Source organism: Cyprinodon variegatus, unplaced genomic scaffold (genome assembly GCF_000732505.1).
Source record: "Cyprinodon variegatus isolate N-32 unplaced genomic scaffold, C_variegatus-1.0 Scaffold252, whole genome shotgun sequence".
Taxonomy (NCBI): Eukaryota; Metazoa; Chordata; class Actinopteri; order Cyprinodontiformes; family Cyprinodontidae; genus Cyprinodon; species Cyprinodon variegatus.
Genome location: NW_015150705.1, coordinates 36,734 through 57,579, shown reverse-complemented (window position 1 = coordinate 57,579; position 20,846 = coordinate 36,734). Strand labels below are relative to the sequence as shown.

Here is a 20,846-nt window from a genome sequence, read left to right as displayed (position 1 = left end):
AGCGTTTCGTGTTCGTTTTGACTTCGTGTGGACGGGGCCTTAAACATTGTAGAAGATGTTTACAGACAGTTTTTATGGCTGGAAAGTTTTGTTTTTGGTGTCACTTTTTAAAGTTGCCCTAAAAAAAAAAAGCAGTCAGTTGGTTCTGCTCAAACATTCTGCCTGTGTTTAGATGTAAAACTGAGCTGATATTTTAAGTATGAATAACCCTGATATTTACTGACTGGACCAATGAACTAGAGCTCATTGCGGTCTGATATTAGATCATGACGGTGTAGCCTTAACCAAAATAGATAGATACACCGCAGTAGATTGGAATAGTTCATTTATTTTAGTTATTTGTATCCAAAAGTAACACCAAGCATTATTAACTCTGCTGATTGTTCTTTTTTTTATTTTTTTTTATAACTTTCAGGTCATAAATAACATTCAGTTTCTGAGAAAATGTCAACATTATATCTTTATGATTTACCTTTTTACTGTATCTCATTATGCTCTACTTTAGTTAAGTTTGCCACTTAAATACGAGCGTTTCTTCATGCATATGTGTAAACAAAAGGTCTTTTATAGAGCACATTAAATGTGGAAATACCTTCTTTTAAACTTTAGACGTGATAATATAGCTTAAATGAAACACGTGCAGAATAGAGCTGTGAATAATGATTAATTCCTTATTAAATTATGGTTTTCTTTTATTTAAAATCTACCAGATATGTAATGTGCTTTTGACTATTGCTAAATGGGTTTTTTTTTTTTTCTCCTCTGTTGGCATATTTAGAGGAGCAAATATACAGTGGTGTCTTTCAATTTAAATGCTTGGTTGATTTCCTGATTCCTGTCTTTTGATTATAAATGGCTTTGTTTGAATACATTTGATTATAGTTGCAGATTTTCTGTCCAGGTCCCCCTTGCAAATGTGATGAGGATCGTTTTGTGGTTTCACCTGGTTAAATAAAGAGATATAAAGGAGCAGATAGACTCTACACAAATAGTCATGTTTGGGTAGATTCTGTATTTAAAAAAAAAAAAAAAAAACACACAAGGCAAAGTAAATTTTTCCTCCAAAAATTGCATTAATTCACTTCATGTGTATAGCACTAACTCACAATATGTAATCTCAAGTTATTTTACAGAGACAATTAAAACACATCTCACATTGATTGATGAAAAGTTTTCTATTTAAAGAAACCAAGCTGATTGTAACTAGTCATTAACTTTGCACCATTTGCTCATTAGACCTTTATTTGCACTGTGACGCTGACTGCAGCAATCTCTCACATTAAACAAGAAAGCATCAACAGTGGAAAGAAAAAACTCACTTTTAACAGGAAGAAACCTCCAGCAGTGCTTCCTTTCACCTTCCTGTTATTTTCCATCTAGCTTATTACCCTTCTTAATGATCCACCTCTACCATGGAAAGCAGTTTTCTTTTAGATTGCTTTCAACATCACTGTTTTCCTTCCAACTTTATGTTCTTTAAACCCAACTAAAAACAACCATCTTGGAGTCGTCTTTACTCAACTTCCATATCCATATGTTTGGTGTTCAGTGAAAACTGGATGCCCCAGTGCAATTAGGATCTGATTTTTGTCTTTCTAACCAGCCGGTCGCCTGTCAGGGTCGACCTAGAAACTTAAAATCAACCGAGGACAATTTTTCCAACCACCTCTACATTGGACTGAAGACTTGAAATTATCTGCTTTAGCTTAAAACACAGAAAAATCTTTAATGGACGGTAGACCAGATAACACTGGAAGAATCTGTATTTTGTGGCTGTACAGATGTATTACTCATGAAAAATGAATGGTTCGGATGAAGCCGTAGTAAGCATGACTTTTAACGTGTCAGACCAAGAATTGATGGTGAATAAAAGTACAGCAGACTCCCAGAGTCTCTTGGTTTAAAAACTACTCTTGGCAGCTTGTACGAAGCGGCTGCTTCGATAATTGTTTTCCACCGTGCCCCTTTCCTCTCATAGGGCGGTGCTTTGCACAAAGGTTTCGGCTACGGTTCGTTTCTTGCTCTACGTCTGTCGCAGCAAACCCAAAACGGTTCCAAACAATAGATCATTTTATTCCTTTTTTCAAGACTATATTCCCACTCTCACCGGTAGCCATGATGTTGTTTGCCGAAATGCACCGTGGGAGTAATACTCCAACTACGGAAGCTCTGGGAGCCAAAATTACAGCGTTATACAAAAAATAGATTTTTTTTTTTGTCTTTTTATGGCCCACAATAAAAAAATTGAATTAATTAATTGAATAAATTTTTTGCCCAGAGCTACTTAGAGCAGACGTAGATTATGATGCAGATGCATCATTCATGCTGTTGGCTGCAGTAAGGAATCGATGTAGGCTGAATTCAGGAGATCTAGCTGCAAAGCTGAGGTTGCTTACTTACATCACAAATATTGTGGCAAGGGTAATCTACATTACATTTTGAAAAGTTGAATCTCAACTCAGGTGCTTTTTAAAAGCCATGTATGCTTCATTTACTGCACTCACTATTCAGTTGTACCGATTAAATTCAGTCGGTGCCTATAAAAGTACCGAATTCTGCAAAAACACCTGATACCAAGAGGTAACTCTAAGGAATTCTACAGCTTTAGAGGTAAATGGCAGTAAAATGTTCCTGGGTTGCAGCAAACATCTTAAGGGCAGATTAGACTTCTGCAACCGCTCACATCAAATGTAGCTTGGGTCTGGTCACGAACCAGTTTTACTGGTATGCTTCTGCAATGTCGGTCTGGAATTTCTAGGGACGCACAGCAGTTTCCTGCCAAAGCGGTTGGGGGAGCGTTTATCTTTCAAAACAATGGCGTATCTGCAAGATATCACGGTCACAGAGATGGATCTAGAGTCGTTAGACATCGAAGAGGATATATTTGTTTATATAATTTGTCTGAGGCATCTTACAAGTGCTTGTACTTCCAAACCTCCTCGATTAACCTTTCGTCGCAGTTGTCCATTGTTCCTCGGTTTTTAAAAATGGCGCGCCCTGGCACCGAATCGAGAATGACGACCACACAGACAGCCGGAAAGGCATACCAAGGACCAATCACAGCTGTTTTTTGTCTACGCCCTTCCGCTTGAAGTCTGCGCAGATTTGTGACCGTCCGACGCATAGTCAGGATTTTTTTTTAGGTGCACGACGACGGTTGCAGAGCCTCTGCGCGGGGTGTGTGATTGCACACAGATTTGATGGCTGCAGGGGCTATGTGTCAGAAGCATAAATTGGCCTTTAGTCATATTAGATGGGAGCAAAATACTTAATTTTGGCCAAGATGGAAGGTGCGGTTGCAGAAAACATGCATCAACCATGCAACATGGTGAAGCATGTAGGTAGGAGCATCATGCTGTGGGATATCTTCTTTTCCTGAACAGATAAGGATAAAGATAATAAACGGAGTCAAATACGCGACAAGAAAAGCTGTTGATTGAAAAATATTTGTGGCTGAGCCAAAGTTAACCTTCCTGATGAGTAGCCATCTTTTCTTTAAATTTCTGTAGCCGTCCAGTTCAATCGCTATTTACAGGCAAGCTGGATAATGTGTAAAGTATGAGAAAATTAATAAGTAATAACCTTGAACTCCAGTCAGGTTTGAGTTCCTCGAGATTTTCTGTTTATAACAGACACTGACATATCCACTAATCCCTGAATATTCTGATATTTTTTATTTGATTTAAAGTCAAAGTTATATAAAAGCTTTCAGCAAGCTTTCATGGAGGCTGAAAGCTAAGAGCAAAACCCAGGAGTCAGTGTGGGGTACATCTGAAATGGATTCAAACCCTGATAAAAAAGTGCCCATTCAACTAGTGTTGGTGTCCTTTTTTGCCTCTTCAGTTGACGTTGCATGCTTTTCTTAAAAAAAAGAAATAAAAAGTAAGATAAAAATGAGGGCATATCACAGCAAGACCGACTGAGACAAGTTTTGTTTCCTTCCATTTGCTCTCCTCTGCATCTGCTGGCTATATTTACCATGTTTTTGTGTTTCTTTTAGGGACTTAAATGCACCCTAACAAGTCGAACATGTTGTCATCCGCTCCGCTCCAAGTCACGATGTAATATTTAAGAGACTGAAACATTTTCTCTGCATGAATTATTCCACGTTCCACTCCATTTTCATGTTTGGCTTTTTATTGCCTTTTTTTTTATTTTTTTATTTTGCAGTGAGTGATGTTCAGCTTGCAGCTCAGATGCAACAAGAGAAACTGTTTGTCTGTTTTCCCTGCAGCTTCTCCGTAGCTCGTTGGTGAACAACCGAACCCAGGCTAAGGTGGCGGAAGAGCTGGGCATGCAGGAGTATGCCATCACCAACGACAAAACCAAGCGACCCGTAGCGCTGCGCACAAAGACTCTGGCCGACCTGTTGGAGTGTACGTTTCTTTATATTACTCATCACTGCAGTGTTATATTACATTTCTGTATGTGCTTTAAAGGTACATTTCGTTCTTCATGTGTTTGGCTGAAACGCATAAGGACTTATAAGTTTAAACTTCTGTATCAAACTGTTATTAAGTCTTAAAGTGGTTTTTCTGCACCCTTAAATACATTTTAAATTTAGTGGAATCACATAAAAGAAAAAACCCACAGTTTTGGACTCATGACCTTCAGTTTGAGAACCCCTCTCTTCAGTATGAGCGTATTTTATGGCCTCTTTCACAACGAGGAGACCTATACTTATTGTCCATTAGTCATAAACAATGTTCCTGAATAAACTATATATAAAGGCAAGAACTAGACCAGGATTCTGCAACCTTTATAGTTTAGAGAGCCACTTTGGCCTTCAGTCAAGTAAATAAAATCCACTTACAGGAAGAGGATGAATACATTCTCTATATTGGATGCTAGTGTTAAAATGTGGAAACATGACTGGTGCTTTTAGTCTCATTTTGTTGTGGAAATATATTAAAATTATTTCATGAGAAAAAATGTAAAAGTGCTAAAATCTGCTGTAGTTATCATATCTGTAGCTGTAAACTTTATTTCTCGCAGCTAAAGCTATGAAGAGTCAGACAGGAAGATCCAAAGAGCCACTAGTGGCCCCGGGGCCACAGGTTGCAGACCCCTGAGCAGAAATAACCTTAATACAGACGAAACAAATTCCAAATTCTGTTAAGTAAGAGAAGTCATAAAGTTGAACACCCTCACAGTGATTGACCTGGATTTGGAGCAGAGTCCCTTAGAGCTCTTTCTTCCTGTTCCTCCTCTAACTGAAACCTTGGATTATTTTTTGTGTGATTCTTTCAGCTTAGATAAGCAAGAAAAATTATTCTTAAAATCAGTTTTTATCCTTTGTTTTATATTCCTAAAGGAGAAGCTGCAGCTACAAATCTTGTAAAACTTATTCATGTCTTCATCTCCTCCATAGACTGCTGCTACAGTATGTCTTTATACAGGCTCCTCCAAAATACTGCAGTATATTAGTTAAAAGGTACCAGAAGGCACATTTATATCCTCCCAGTTGTAGTTATTTTATACTGGCTGCCTACCTATTTAGAAACTGATTTAAAGATTTCACTTTCTTACATTTAAAGTCTTAAATGGTTTAGAAACCATTTATTTAAACTAATCGAGTCATTTTTCCCATTTGATTCAGGTTCAGTTTGAGTCCCAGCAGGTCTTTAATGTTTTCTTATGGTTCTGTTATTGCTGTTGTTAATGTGTCACTTTATTATCTCTGTGTTCTGTATTTAAATATGCAACATTAACAAACTGGACATTGACATTTTGAAACAGTAATCAACTTTTAAAACATGAACATGCTGGCTCCACCCTACTACTGTGAAGCTCTTTAATTGGCTGAGTATTAATTACATCGACTCATCCTTACAGGATTGTTGTTGTTCAGCCACATTGGAAGGATTTTAGGTGGGAACGGTATATTTCAGGTCATGTTAAAGCATCTTGACTCTTGACTAGGTCACAGCAAGACTATAATGTTGTCTTTTTTGATCCGCAAACGGAAGTGAGGTTTACTATAAGGCCATGAACTGATTGCGGACCATTGTTCCTGATCATGATTCGTCAGACCAGCACTCCACTGCCACTGTGTTTGATTGTCTGTCTCATGTCAAAAAGATGTTTGGATATAGATAAACTCAGACCTACACCAAGGAAAGCTCATTCGGTCTCCCTGGATTAGTTGTCCTTGTGCTGTTGGAGTAATTTTGGCTGGAAATGTTCGTGGCGATTGCATCTATGGATATTTCCTGCAGTTCCAAAGCCTTAAGGCTGATTTATTCTTCGAAACCAGGTCGTCTGAATAGGTGTCGCGGTGAACGCAGAGACATCCACTCCCCTCCGCAGACACTCTGCTGCACCTCTCTGAAATTGTAGGTGGCCGCAGACAGGAGTACTCTTACTGGTCAAGTTTACATCCGCTCTACACTAGGCGTCTCCTGTTTGTATGACCACCATTGTGGCAAACGACTCATGAAGTTGGACCAGCTAGAAGAGCGAGGTGCGCGAGAACGCTGGGACCCTTTTCCCACCTGTATCCCTGCTCGTTTTTGCCCTCATGTCCCTCCGTTGTGGGACAAACTTGCCCTCACTTCCTCACTGCCTCTGCCGTATCTGGACCCACAGCTAGTTCGTTATTTTCCCCTTTTGCATTGTGGCGTGGAAGACCACGCTTGAACACTGAGCATTAATCAAAAATGTCTGCTTCAAGCTCACTGCGACACACTTCTGCAGGATTATAACCAGCCCCTTAGAATGGTCTAAAAATGTTCTAGACTAACAGATAGTAGTGAAATAGTTTTTCACGCGTGTCTTAAATTGTTTTCACATCAGGGCCTACTTCATGTTAACAGAGGGGTCCTAACCCAGGCTGTAAAAAACAAAGGCATGTTGATCATTTCTGTTGATGTATCATATTTATTTAAAAAAAAAAAAAGTTTTGTATTCATTCGGTTTATATGTGTCTGACACCTAAAGTATTTTGACCTTAAAAAGTGTGACAAAAGCAAAACCAAAAAACCACATTAAAGCAAAACTGTCACTTTTAAACACTAGGAGTCGCTACACCTGTCACTTCCAAATTTAGCGTCCTGAAGGCTTGTGGAGAGACTGCACCAATGCAAAAATCATTCAGTCTCCCTCCGTGTTTTGAATTCTGGCAGCAGACCTCCTTGGGTTTGAGAGATTGGGAAGTCTCTATGTCTGTATAATTAACGTTACACACATTTTTATTCAAGCAATTTCTTTTATACATTTCATTTTCTGTGTATGCAATTATTTCTACTCTCCTCTCACTCCTTAGGCACATAAATAACCATGATCTTTACCTATAAACCGCCCACTTCCAATACTGCATCAAAAAGCTTATGTTATTGGCTAACAAAATATGTTCATCAAAGTTTGATCGGTCACTGAGTTGTGGAGCCCAGCTGTGCACCTGGGGGGGGCATTTCCTATGTGCAGGATGTTTCGGACGTATTCTGGATGCTGAAAAAGGAACTTATGTTTGATTTTGGTAGTAAACAGATTGGTGAATAAGCCCACGTAACGTAGATAATCTGCAATGGCCGACATACGTCTGTAGAAACAGTTAAAAAGGGCTTATATCAGCTTTATTTTTATTTCTTCATTAGAAAATACAAGCTTTGGTTGATTATTACAACGTGATTTTATTCAATGGAAAATAGAACTGGATAATACAATTTAGTGATACAATGAGCCCATTTATGGCAGGATAGAGCATGTTTGGAATTGCAAAAGACGAAACCAAAGAAAGAAGAGAAAATTGAGTAGTAATTGGATGACAGTGGAGTATAGTTACAATTACGTAGATGGTCTTTATCTTTAGGATCACCTGATTCTAAAGTGGATTGCTGTTAGATGCGAAATAAAATGTGACGTCAAAAAGTCCTGTGGCCGGGCAGTGGGAGCTAAGGGAATAAGGGGAGCTCAGACTGCCATAAAGCGTCTCAGGGATGGATCCCACCCTCTAAAGTTACATAGATTAGTTTTTTTTAAAGGGCAGCCCACATGAAGAATTGATACACCCTAAGTGCTCTATATTGATCTGAAAAATCATTTAAAATATCTCAAATTAACAAATACTTTGGTCATAAGTTATACATTGTTGCTTTAAAGAGGTAAATATTTTTCTGCAGTTCTGCAAATAAGATTGAGTGATTGCTTTTACCAATGAGCTGTAGATTTTAAACAGTACATTTGCCAAATGAAGCTGATTGAATCCTGGTTCATATACTACTTCAGATCCTCCCCCTCGTCACATTTTTTTTTTACAACAAACTCAAAACCCGAGTCCGGTCCAGTGAGTTCAGATACCTCCCAGGGGTAAAAGCATACAAGCAACAACATTAAGGGACATTACAGCTGGTCCTGCAGGCCGCGCTGGACCGCAGCTTCTGATAATCACAACTTTCTGGGATCATTAGGCGGCTGTATTATTTTTGATGGGAGTGCTGAGGTCAGCGCCGCGCTGCTGAATGTAAACTGAGCCGCCAACTGCCTCACAGACAGGTGATATTAATCAGTCACTTCTTCTGTTTGTTTGGAAGTTGATGCTAAATTCAGGGTCTTAATGTAAGATCCAAAAATCACTAGAATAACAAAAAGATAATGGATTGGAAGCTGTTGACCTACTCTGTGATGAACATCGATTGCTAGAGAACAGGTTTAGTGCTCATGCAAACACCCCAAAACACATAACACTCAGTAGGTCTATAATAGATTGGTTTTATTTATTTAATGGTATAACTGTAGTTGTCTATCCCCTCCATATTGAATTTTAACCGCAATAACTTTGTGTTTATCTCAATCTAATAATATTTTTTACCTAAATATTCTTAGAGCTTCAAAATAGATAGATTCTTTAAATTGGCCATTTTGAAGACATGAAGTAGGCTGAAAGAGATTTTAAAAAAGCAGCTCATTGTGTTCTCGTTTAAAATAATCCAGCATCAGATGAGAACCAAAGTCATTGCCACCCATCTGCCTGGAAAAGCTCACAGACCCATTTCTATGAGGGATATTACCCAGTAACGGAGAACACTTGAAACAGTGGTGAATCTTCCAGTGGCTACCAAAAATATCCCAGGGGCAAGTTACCAACTCATCCAGGATCTACTCCATACACCTTGGACATTATCTAAATCTCTGCAGAGTTCACCTACTTCAGTTAAGGTCAGAGGTCATGATTCAACAATAAGATGCAGAAGTTTGACAAAGATGGCCGCTGTGGAATTGTTCAAAGCCCAGAACCTCTCCTCAACCAGAGGAGGTCAAATACACACATCTGCCAAAAAAACAAAACACCAACAAGTAAACATCTTGACGATCCCTTGGTTAACCAATAAGTAAAAAGAACATTTTTGGAAGATGTGCGTCCCAAGAGACCTGAGAAAAGTCGCTGACCATTTAAAGGAGAAGCCTCATCATACCAGTATTTCTGTATGGTTTGGTTCAGTGATTATGGCCTGAACTCTGCTATACCACAATACCATAAAGGAAAATGGCCATCAGGTTGATCTGTGAATGGCTGAACAAATTTAAGCAAAACCATGTATATCTATCTATATATATATATACGTATATATATATATATATATATATATATATATATATATATATATATATATATATATATCTCACAAGATGGTGAACTGGATGAGAACTTAAGTTCCTCTTGGCACCCCACTCTTAAGGGCTGGTTATACTCCCGTAGCAGTGTCTCATAGTGAGCTTGTTGCAGATATTTTTCATTTATGCCCAATATTGAAGCGTGGTCTGCGCTATGTTATTCCACGGCACAACACAGAGGGACAATAACGAACTAGCTGTGGGTCTAGATACGCCGAGGCGGTGAGGAAGTGGGGGTAAGTTTGTGCGACAATGGAGGGATATGAGGGCGAAACAGAGCAGGGATCCAGGTAGAAAAAGGTTCCCAGCGATCTCAAGTACCTCGCTCTTCTAGCTGGTCCATCTTCATGATTCGTTTTCCACAATGGTGGTCATACAAACAAAACAAGCCAGTAAGGCATCAAACAGGAAGTCCGCATGAGCAGAGCGGATGTAGATTTGACCAATCAGAGGCCTCCTGTCTGCAGCACTGTCTGCAGTAACCTTCAATTTTGCAGAGGTGGAGCAGAGTGTCTGCAGAAGGCACGGGGGTATAGCTGCGTTAACTTCGACACACGCAGACGGCCTGGTTTCTAAGTATAAACCAGCCTTTAGAGCTGGACTGCTGCAGTAAATAGTGTTACGTTTATGTCAACAAGATCTACCACAACAAATGAAAACTTTTGATAAAAGCTACCAAGGTTCTGCCGAGTTCGGACAGAGCTTGGATCAGTTAACCATGTCGAGTTTGGTTCTGACGTCCATTCACAGATCACATGGTTCCTCCTCCTATCGGCGGTCCACGATAATACAACTCTTAAGGTGGGAATTAGGCAAACAAAATAGCAGCGCCCATAACATTCAGGAACTTGTGTGCCTGGACTGCGTCTTCTGCCCAAATTTCAATGAGAGCCTCGGTCTCGCCATCATCTTTGGTTGCACCACGCTCTTTTGATGTCATTTATTGTTAATAAGCTGAGAAAAAGTTTGTGTTGAGAACAAGTGAATAAATCTGTGAATTACAAAGCCGAAAAACTCTGGAAAACAAAATGAGTCCGCTGACTGTAAGGAGCTGATGTGGTCTACTCATGCGCTCCTTTTATCAGAGAACCGATCCACAACTGAACCATGCCGGGCCCTTCTATTGAACTAGTACTGGATTTAGCGCGGTTGGGTTGTGTCTGGCACAGTCCAGTTCGGTTGCGTGCCATTTACACTCAACATTTTTCTAGGTTACTGTGCTCAGACCCTGCTGAGAACAGTTTCAAAAGGCTAGTGTAAATCATCTTTACTATTAGGTACGGCGGCAAATCTGTGATAGGGGCCTTTTTCAACTCTTTCTTTCTTTGTTTTTGTGGCCGTTATTTTAAAAGTAGGAAATGGATAGGTCTCTGGGTCTGGATGAGATACCAGGACAGTTTTTGCTATGTTTTGGTTATTTTTACTGCCTGTTAAAAAAGTAGAAACTACCTTCAATTCGATTTCACTGAGAAAAAGATTGAAAACCAGTTTAAATGATAAAAATAAAACTAATTTCATTGGATCTCAGTGGGCTCAGTAAAAGAGAGTGAAAGACTGATTTGTTCATATAGGAATCATGAACGACCCCTGTTTGTCTAACCTTATGAAACATTATAGAATAATCAAATGCAGATTTTTTTCACATTTGTATAAATATTCCCAAAGAATACAGATGAATCTTACTAAACTCTTCAGTGTGAGATTATACTCCTTCAACAAAGCATCTTTACTGACTGCCAGTAATTGAGGAATTATTTCTACCAATATCCAACAAAGAATATATTTAAAAAACTCTGATTGTTGGCAAAACTATGTTGAGTTAAAGCCCAGAGTGAAAAAGACAGTGTTTCTGTCCAGATTACACCAGTAAATATGTCTCTTATTGGGACTGAGCCCAATGTGTCCACATTAGGCCAACAGGAAGAGAGCAAACTGGGAACGAGGCATATGGGAAGTTGGGAGTAAACAGTTCCAGAACGGTAAAATAAGAAGGAAAAAACCAAACCGAGGAAAAAAAGCAGACTAATACGCTCCAGGTTGATTCATATCATTTGCCTTTCAAATCATGGCTGGGATTTTTATTTTTCTGTAGGCTGGAGCACAGTTGATGACACGGGAAGAAGTGGAGGGGCAGCGTTGGAAATGAGTGCGGCCCTTCTCTATATGAACAGTCGTGCCCTGAGGCTGCAGGAGGCCCCTCACCGGCCCCTCTGATATATTACCTATTATTCCTTCCTCGTGTCCTGCTGTCTTTGCCACTGAGATGAGTGAATGCTGTGGCAGCAAATGAGAAAACAAAAGGCACCGCAGAGAGATGAAGTTGACACCGTATGACCTCTGCTTATGTTGGAAATCTTCAGCTCAGTTAAACCGCTGCAGTTTCCTTCTAAGCAGATTTAATACACCTTAACCTTTCTTCAATCATGCCACAACCAGAAAATTCAGTGTTTATTTGGATACTGTTAGATTAACGCAGAATAACTGATTATTGTGAAATAAAAATAACAGGATGCGGGTGCTGGTGAAGATCCTCGGTCATCCAGGTCATACTCCTTCAAAAAAAAGGGTTAAAACCAATCCACTGGACTTTGTTTCCAAGTTTTAGAGACATTTCACTTTCCATCCAGGTAGATTTTTCAATTCAAAATGTCAGAAATAGGTTGAGTTTGACGCTTTATAGAGTAGCCCAACAAATCCTTGTTTTGGCTTAGAAAACATGCAAATCGAACTGGACTTTGAAATGGGGTTCTTTGGATTCATTGTTAGCCTTTAATACCCCATACCTGTCTATGTCTCTGAAAGGGGGTTGTTAGGGGGAATTGTTGGCCTGGCTGAACAGGCGAGGTTTTCTGTTCCCCTGTAAGCTGCGATGAAAGCAGCAAGGAATTAACTCTATAGCTGCACTGTCGGTTTTTGAAACCTGAATCTCTGTTTGAGATTGTTTTTTTCTTTCCTAGCATAGATGGCTTCCTTCACGCCCCTTTCAAACTACCTATCTTCTTTGTCCAAAATGTGAACATTCTGGTCCTCAAAATTTCCTTTCTCCATAAGGTGTACATGTCTTCGAAGGTTTTCAAACTCCAAAGTCCAGTGGATTGTTGTTTTTTTTTTTGTTGTTTTTTTACTTTTTTGCAAGATGCAGGGTTAATATATTAATATTTTGAAAATGTCATGCATTTGTATTCCACCTGCACTCCTTCCCTTCCCTTTGTATAAGCAGTAAACAGTTAAATACAATTTCAGGATAAATCCACGCTTTGTTAAGGCATGAGAGGTTTAAGATCCAAATTCAACATTAAAAAAATCCTCCCATTCTTTGAGGATCCTGCAGGGCTCCAATCAATCAGTCATCTGTGTGTGGAAAAAAGGAAGAACCAGCTGCTGACCTCAAAAAATCTGTTTTGGAGAGAAGAACAGTTTTAGTTTTAGTCTACAGACGTGCAATACATGAAGAGGATACCCACTGATAATTAAATAGCAATAACTTTGATATAATTTGCATTCAGGCTGCAGCTAACGATTATTATTATACGAATTGATTATTCTGTCAATTATTTTTTTATTGGGCGAGAAAGTGTTCCTCATCCATCTATCAGTCTTTTTCTGATTATCCGGTGTCGGGTCGTTGGGGTAGCAGCCTCAGTAGGGAGGCCCTCTCCCCAGCCACTTAGGGAGCATCATCAGTATGAACAGCAGAGCAGGAAGGTCCAACAGAACCGAACCAGGAAGTCTCTCCTGACTGTTTCTATCAGTATTTCATCTTAGATTTTCATAAAGCCTCAATTTAGATGCATCTAAAAAATGAGTTTCATCAAGAAAAGATTTTCTTCCTACAAAATATTTGACACAAAAGGCAATACAGATGTTTAAGGCGGGACCTACAGGTCAGGGAGAGCTGATACCTGCAGGTTTAGAACCAGGGTCTGAAACACCTTAGTTTTAATCTAATTTTAATCCCACCACGTTTTTAAGCTGTTTGGTAGAAAAAAAACTAAAAAAAGGTGATTAATGTTTAACGTGAAGGATATGAGAACAAGCTTAAGGAGTGTTAATGTTAGTGGAGGCACTGTTTACGTTTCTCTGATCCTCATTGGATCAATTTCTTGTTTGAGGCGAACGCCTGCTTCTCTATTCAGACCGTTTACATTAAACTCCAGGTTGTGCTGCTCAAGGCCTGCTGGTTTTTGTCAGGCTTTTATTCACCTCAAACACAGAAATAGAGGACAGTTGAGAACTAGCTCTCAATCATTCACCACCTTCTTTTTTCTCCCTTGTATTGCTTTTTTTTCCTTTCTTATAAGTGCTCTCTTTGTTGTTGCAGCTTTCATCGCAGCTCTCTACATCGACAAAGACCTGGAGTACGTTCACACCTTCATGAACGTCTGCTTTTTCCCTCGGCTGAAGGTGAGCACCTATCGATGGCTATTCACTGCTTGCTCCTGATCAATGAGCTGCCGAGCAGGGCACCTAAGGAGAGAAAAGAACTGAGGAGATGATGAGGAGGAGGGAGCTAATGGCCGGGGCCTAATCGATGCAGGGGCCCTGAAGTGGTGCTTGGCTCTTGAATGCCTCTCATAATGGCGGCTCAGGCTGCTATTTTAGTCATCTTTAATGGAAATCGCAACCGTTGCAGAGATGCATGCGTAGCGGTGTTGTTGCTCCTCATCGGGGTTTGGATATTGATCCAAGAAGTGCGGCAGGGGAAGTTGAGTGTGTTTCAGAACTCCTGCAGCTAAATGTGAGCAACTCGTTTTCTCCTCAAGTGCTCCAAGTCCAAATTTAGAGAGAAAACATCCCCTCACTAACGCACTCGCTCGCAAACCACGAGACACACAAACACGCGCGGCGGTGTACGAGTTCCCCACACAGGGTGGACCTCTCCTTGTGAAGCTGCTGCAGTGGTCGGATACGCCATGCTAATTGCTGTCTTGGTGAGCCTCTCCAGGGAGAATCCTCGGCTCTGGAGGAGCTGAGCTTTGCGTCATGGTCGCTGCAAGAGAGCACCTCATTTCCACTTCCAAGAGGAAAGTTGTGAAACAGCCAGCACGTCTCCTTACACAGCCTTCTGGAAAGACAGCATCGCACACTGTGCTGCTTCATCCAATTTAGATGGAAATAGAGAGCCAAAACCGAGGACATGAACGAGCACTTCCCTTATGTTTCTGCTCCTTTGTGCTGCGCCGTGTGATGATGCATATCGAGGGGCCTGCACAAGTGCATCTTTGCAACAGAAATGGCCTGTTCTGCTGCAGAGGTGGGCTTTATCCCGGCTCTTTTCGACTCGTCGAAATTCCTCGGGTTTAAGGCAGAAGAAAGCGATTGGGTGAAGCAAGAATTGTAGAGATGGAGAGTTTGGGAGGCAGCAGAGAGAAAGCAGAGAAGCACAGGCAGCAGAGGCACTCTTTGTAGAAAATTAATAGGAGCAGACAGTTCTGGATTCAAAGTCTGCCTTTTTATGACAAGGCTGCTTCCCTGTTAATGGAAGGGCTTTTAGAAGTCCCCCTTGGATAGGAGAAATGTATCAGGGCTGCACACCTGGGAGACTCCCAGACACTCTTTATTTCTGGCCGGGGATTGGCTTTTGTCTTAAGTAGCCTGTGATTTGTACTCACTGTGAAGACACAGATGGAAAGCCAGTCTGAGAGTGAGCAAATAAGTGAGTCCAAAAAGGGGAGCTTTATAAAAAGCACAGGGAAGGCAGGAATGAAATAAAAGCAACAGCAGCCAGAGGAGAGGGGTCCTAACTGCAGCACCCTGATTCTTTCAAAGAAATGGCTTTAAAGATAAAAAAGAAAAACGGAATCGAAATGAAATGTGTGCGTTTCTCTGTTTGTGTGTTGCAGGAGTTTATTTTGAACCAGGACTGGAACGACCCCAAATCTCAGCTGCAGCAGTGCTGTTTGACCCTGAGAACAGAGGGCAAGGAGCCCGATATCCCGCTGTACAAGTAAGACCTCTGAGAAGTCAGGGCTCGCGCTCCGACCAGCTGTTTGAGGCAAGCTGTGAGGTTATTTTGAGCCACTTAAAGTCAAAGCACTCTCCACAAAAAAAAAAAAAGATTTAAAAACGTCTTTCAAAATGTCTCCCTATAATATATTTCTTGTATTTTTCTTTAAAACACTCAGTTTTTGCTTTTAAAACATCTCACCAATTGATGCTACCGTTTTTATTTTAGCTGGTTTAAATAAACACAAAGATCATTTAAATTATGAAAAGCTGCTTTATCACCTGCTTTTCAAATCTAACCCATATTTTTTAAATTACATCCAAAGTTAAAATATGTTAAATGCTAATTAGAGCACCTATTAAAACACCTAATCTCTTACCTAAAAGTGTTACTAGTGATAATTGCTTAATAAGGCTTGCTATTTTATTATTTATTTATACATTTTATTGATGTTTCTGATAAGTACTGATTTAAGGTAGCTTTTAAAACGCCCAGTCTGTTTTTGGGGGCAAATTTTAATCAGAAAGTAAAATTAACTTTTTAAATGTTTCTTACATTTGCGATAAATAATAATCAAATCTATCTATTAATGCATTTAAAGTCACTTTTTATAACTTCTGTCTTGTTATTTCTTTATCTTATAAATGCTCATTAGGTGTAAATTAGCTATTTAAACATTGTTCTATATATTTCCTATATTTTTTGTGAATGCTCATCAAAGCTAGCTGTTGATCAGAGATGTTATGTTTTATGTATTCCTACGAAAAGCATCTGGCACAGCGTTGTTTTATACCTGAACACATCCAAAGGGTCTCTGTGGATCTAAGTTCATAATTCAAAATTTTTCGGGAAACTTAAAATATAGATTCAGAGCTTTAATGGGTATTAAATGTTAAAATTTTAAGTCGTTTACTTTAATGAGTAAATGATGCCTTAAAGAAGCCTTTTTTGTTTCAAATTGAGTTTGTTTTAGCAGCACTGTCCTATAGTTAATTAAAAGTAGTAGCAAGTGTTTTTTTTTATTACTATTTTTATTACCATTGCAACAAATGCATCGATATTGTGTAAAGGACAGAACACAACGAATCCGAACTTGCATCTTATCAGACAGAAAATGGTGTTGGACAAGGTTGTGGCGTTTAACGCTCATTGTAAGTCAATGGCGATGATCGAGGGGGGTTGGTTAGTTACATTTAAGATAGACCCAAGGTCTATTTTAGTCGGACTTTGCAGCAATTCAGTGACCATTTCATGCTTCTGACAGGAAGAGAGACACGGTTACAAAATAAAACACGTCCGCTTTGGCGGACAATACAAAATAAAAGTTTGGAGTCGCATGGGGCATATTTAGCCTAGTAAGTGGGATAGACTCCTGCTAAAAAAATGAATGAAACATTAAAAATAGAATACCCATGATAAGAGGACAGTAAACTGATACTGATCCTCTTTGAGCCTTGCAAAAAAACAAAAAAAAACGAGGGTCAGACAGAGCAGGTAAGCACGGCGTATCTCTCTCACCTCTTTATGGAAAAAAAGAAAGAAAAACTTGGATTAAGTCACAGATCTCTCTGAGAATCACCTCTCTGCCTCAGCATATAAACCAGCCCGCTGTGTTTATTGCTGTTTTTTTCTTTTCTTTAGTCATAGATCTCATTATGTTTAAAAAAAAAAGTCAAAAACAATCCGCTGGACTTTGTTTACAAGTTTGAAGACGTTTCATCTCCCATCCAGGAATTGTTTTTGACTTTTTTTCGGAATGACTATGACTATGTTATGAATATAGGAACATTCTCTATCTGTTCTGGTTTTAGATGCTGCATAAACTCCTTTAGTGGGGCTTTGCTATATAGCTGTGCCGGTGTGTTTTTGTTTTATTTTTTAAATAACTTTAACAATCATTCAAATGTGGGAAATTGTATTAATTAGTGTATAGCATAGAGACAGAAGTGGGAAAAAAAATCTGCACAGATCTGCCCACCCCGCCTAGTCGGAGCATCTCTATATGCAGTCAGTGTGACGTTGAAAAAAAATAGGATTGGAGATTAAGAAGTTGTACCCAGACCTTAACCCTCTGTAACCTTTAGCCACTAGGGGGTGCTAAACATGGAACTTGGATCCCCTCTGAAAGCAGCTAGTAAAACTCCACTGTTGCAAATGAAAGAGTCTGTAACCACTTTGAACCAGCGGATGGATGAGTCATGGAGTCGATGCTGATTTATGATTGAAAAAGGTGGTTCTGTGCGGAAATGAGACGCACTGAACAGCGATTACACTCTGCAAGATATTCCGCTCTCTACCCAGTACTCAGGCCGACTCTAGGGGGTTGTGTAGGACACAAGCGTCTAACACGACACGACGCATTGGAAGTAGAAAACAGCTGTTTCCCACAACTTCACAGCCTCTCTATGTGTCACCCACGAGTCACAGTCATTCCTCTGCAAGAGCTCTTTACAATCTGTTGATGGAACAAATCATGTCTGTATATAGTGTTTACATCTGCAAACCTTCAGCTGTCGCTTGTCCACCGTGTTTTTCTGCACTGATTCATAATCAGATAGCAGAAAGTGGTGGATATGAGAGTTTTTTTAAAGAATCTGAACCAGTGAAGCTAAAGCTTTGCCAACATTTATAGGTAGATACAGATTTTTCATCTGTAAAAACTTTATGTGGGTTAAAGTCTATTTTTTATTAGATTAATTAATGATTATTTAAATAAATCTGGATTATTTCAATTGTTTGAACTTTAAAAAATAAGAAGGTTTTGTTTTTGTGTCACCTTTAAAGCTTTTCATCCTGATATTTTTACCCTCTGTGAGATATTTTGTTCAGAGGTTCTTGAACGCATCCCTCTACATGTTTAGAAAAGTGAACCTGTTTTCCCTTTACCCAGACCACTATGAGCTCCTGTTCCTGTCCCTGTTGGGATAAATAAACACACCCGCTGAAACCTCTCCATCAAGCAGAAGTGAAGCAGCGAGTCTCTGTTGATAAATGGGGCAGCTGCCATAACGCTGCGTTTGTTGCCATAGAAATGTTTGAACGGCCTTCCCTTTGAGTGAAAGCAGCCGATCAGCCTGAGGCACCGGGGCGGCTGGAGACAGAAGTTCACATCGATGTCCACCGTCCACCTTTTAATCAGCTCCTTCTGTCCCTTCTCTTCGTGTTTATCCCACTGTCCTTTCAGCTCTCCTCTGTTTATTTTATCCTCCTGCTTCTGCTGATTTCTGCCACCGAGTGTCTTTTGCACCGCAGTCGACACTTCCCTCCGACTCCGCTGCCCGCGGGAACGTGAAGTAGAAACAAATGGAGCGCCGCGGTGACCTGAATTTAAACAGCAGCATACGCCGTGTGTGCAGAGGGGTAGGGACACGGCCTTTCACTGGAGCAGGTAGTTTCTACTGGTGACCCAATAATTGTGACCTCCTGATGGGATGACTTGACCTCGGCGAGCAGGAATCACACAGCTCTGATGGATCTTTATGATCACATTTTCCTAAAAAAAGACTGATAGTTGTACAAATTGTTTATATTTTGATGCTTTAGTGTCAAATCTGATATGTTTTTACATTTCATTCCTTAGGTTTTGGTTAGTTTCGCCTCTATTTCCTCTTTTTATTCCCTTTTTGCTTTATTTTCCTCTTCATTTTCTTTGTTCCAATTCTATTTCCTTCCTTTTTCTTTTGCTTTCTTTTCTACTTTGCTTTATTTCTTCCTTCCATTCTTCTCTTTCTTATGTTCTTATTTTATGGCCATCCAGTTTTCCTTCCCTCCTTCCTTTTGTCCGTTTATGCAGATGTTTAACCTCTGTAGAAACTCCTGCTTTAAAGCTAGACTGGGAACGTTGCCAGCTGGGCTCCACAGAGATACTCTGGACATGAGGAATGTGTGGGACCCTGTCGTACAGCTGCAGGTGTCGGCGTCGGACCTATGGGACGGTCTCTGACCTCCACCTGAATTTGTTTACAAGCCTCAAAGGTGGGAAGACCAGAGTGAGTCAGAGGCCAAATTAACGAGCAAAGGAGGCAGGAGAAGAGTTAGAGCCTCCAGCCCGCTGCTAAAGGTTCCCCGGTGGATTGGTCCAGCCTATGATGGATCCACACCTCCACCCCAGCACCGTCACTTCTCTCTACATCACACCAGGGAGCAGACACCAAGACGCTCTCCCCTCCTATTGTTCCGAGAGCGTTCCTCTAAGTGGGAGCTTTTAGGCTGAGTGCTGCCGCTGCTGGTCCCGTCTGCAGCGGGATGATTGTGAGCGACGCTCAGGTTCGAGCCCCATCGCTCTGAGCTCCCTCATTTGTAAGCCAGAACGAAGGGCTGCATTATTGATACTAGTGTCATAAGTGACCGCATGCCATTAAAAATGGATCCCGCCGCCGAAATAAGTAAATTGTCAGTGAATAATTTAGCTGACTTGCAGCTTGGAGCCGGGATGTTTATGCTAATGTTGGAGTTTTCAAACAACCGTCTTGTACATACGTCCCTGCAGGAATTAAACAAAGTTGACAGCTTGCTGTTTTTTTTTTCTTTTAAATGAGGTACATCTGTTAATTACTGTAGTGAGATGAGACGCTTCGCTCTCTTCCCTTTAGGATTTCTTGATCCTTCTCTTCTTCTTTTCTCTGTTTCTCATAAGCAGCTCAAAGCCGGTTGTCATTCTTTTGTTTCATCTTGTCATTTGTTTATTAATTTTGCTCCTACCAAGCAGAGCTTTGGTATCAGAAGAAGATTGTGGGAATTGTAGAGGCTTTAAAAGTTGTTTTACGCGTCCCTCGGTTGCTCCTCCATCAAAGCCCTACCCTTCGCCTCTCAACCCCTCTTTGCTGCAGATAAATGATGTTTTCTTCCATTTCAGGACTTGTGTTAACCTCTTTTCTCTCTGTGTTTCTCTGAGGGAGCCTGAGTGGGGATTTTTTTTTCCCTCTAGGGTTTTACTATAACTTTTCATTTCTCCTTGAATTTGCAGGACCTTGCAGACTGTGGGGCCGTCACACGCCCGGACGTACACGGTCGCCGTCTATTTCAAAGGGGAGCGGATCGGCTGCGGCAAAGGCCCAAGGTGAGTGAGACGGTGATTCAGAAGGACAGGTTTGACTTTATTAAGCTGTTTCCCAGTTTTTTTATCTTTAATCCTTTTAGTTTCCTTTCCTTCCATCCATTGTGATCATATTTCCTTCCTTCCTTCCTTCCTTCCTTCCTTCTGTCTCTCAGTCTGTTGTGATCATATTTCCTTCCTTCCTTCCTTCCTTCCTTCCTTCCTTCCTTCCTTCCTTCCTTCCTTCCTTCC

General features: G+C 40.3%; 1 protein-coding gene across 1 annotated transcript in view; it reads left to right on the top strand.

The window, feature by feature from the left end:
* drosha (drosha, ribonuclease type III) overlaps nt 1-20,846 on the top strand; it is a 211,336-nt gene that overhangs the window by 163,727 nt on the left and 26,763 nt on the right. Inside the window, exons 27-30 of the mRNA XM_015382192.1 lie at nt 4,235-4,376; nt 13,934-14,016; nt 15,456-15,559; nt 20,526-20,618. Coding sequence (XP_015237678.1) covers nt 4,235-4,376; nt 13,934-14,016; nt 15,456-15,559; nt 20,526-20,618 — 422 coding nt within the window. The remainder of the gene's footprint in view (nt 1-4,234; nt 4,377-13,933; nt 14,017-15,455; nt 15,560-20,525; nt 20,619-20,846) is intronic.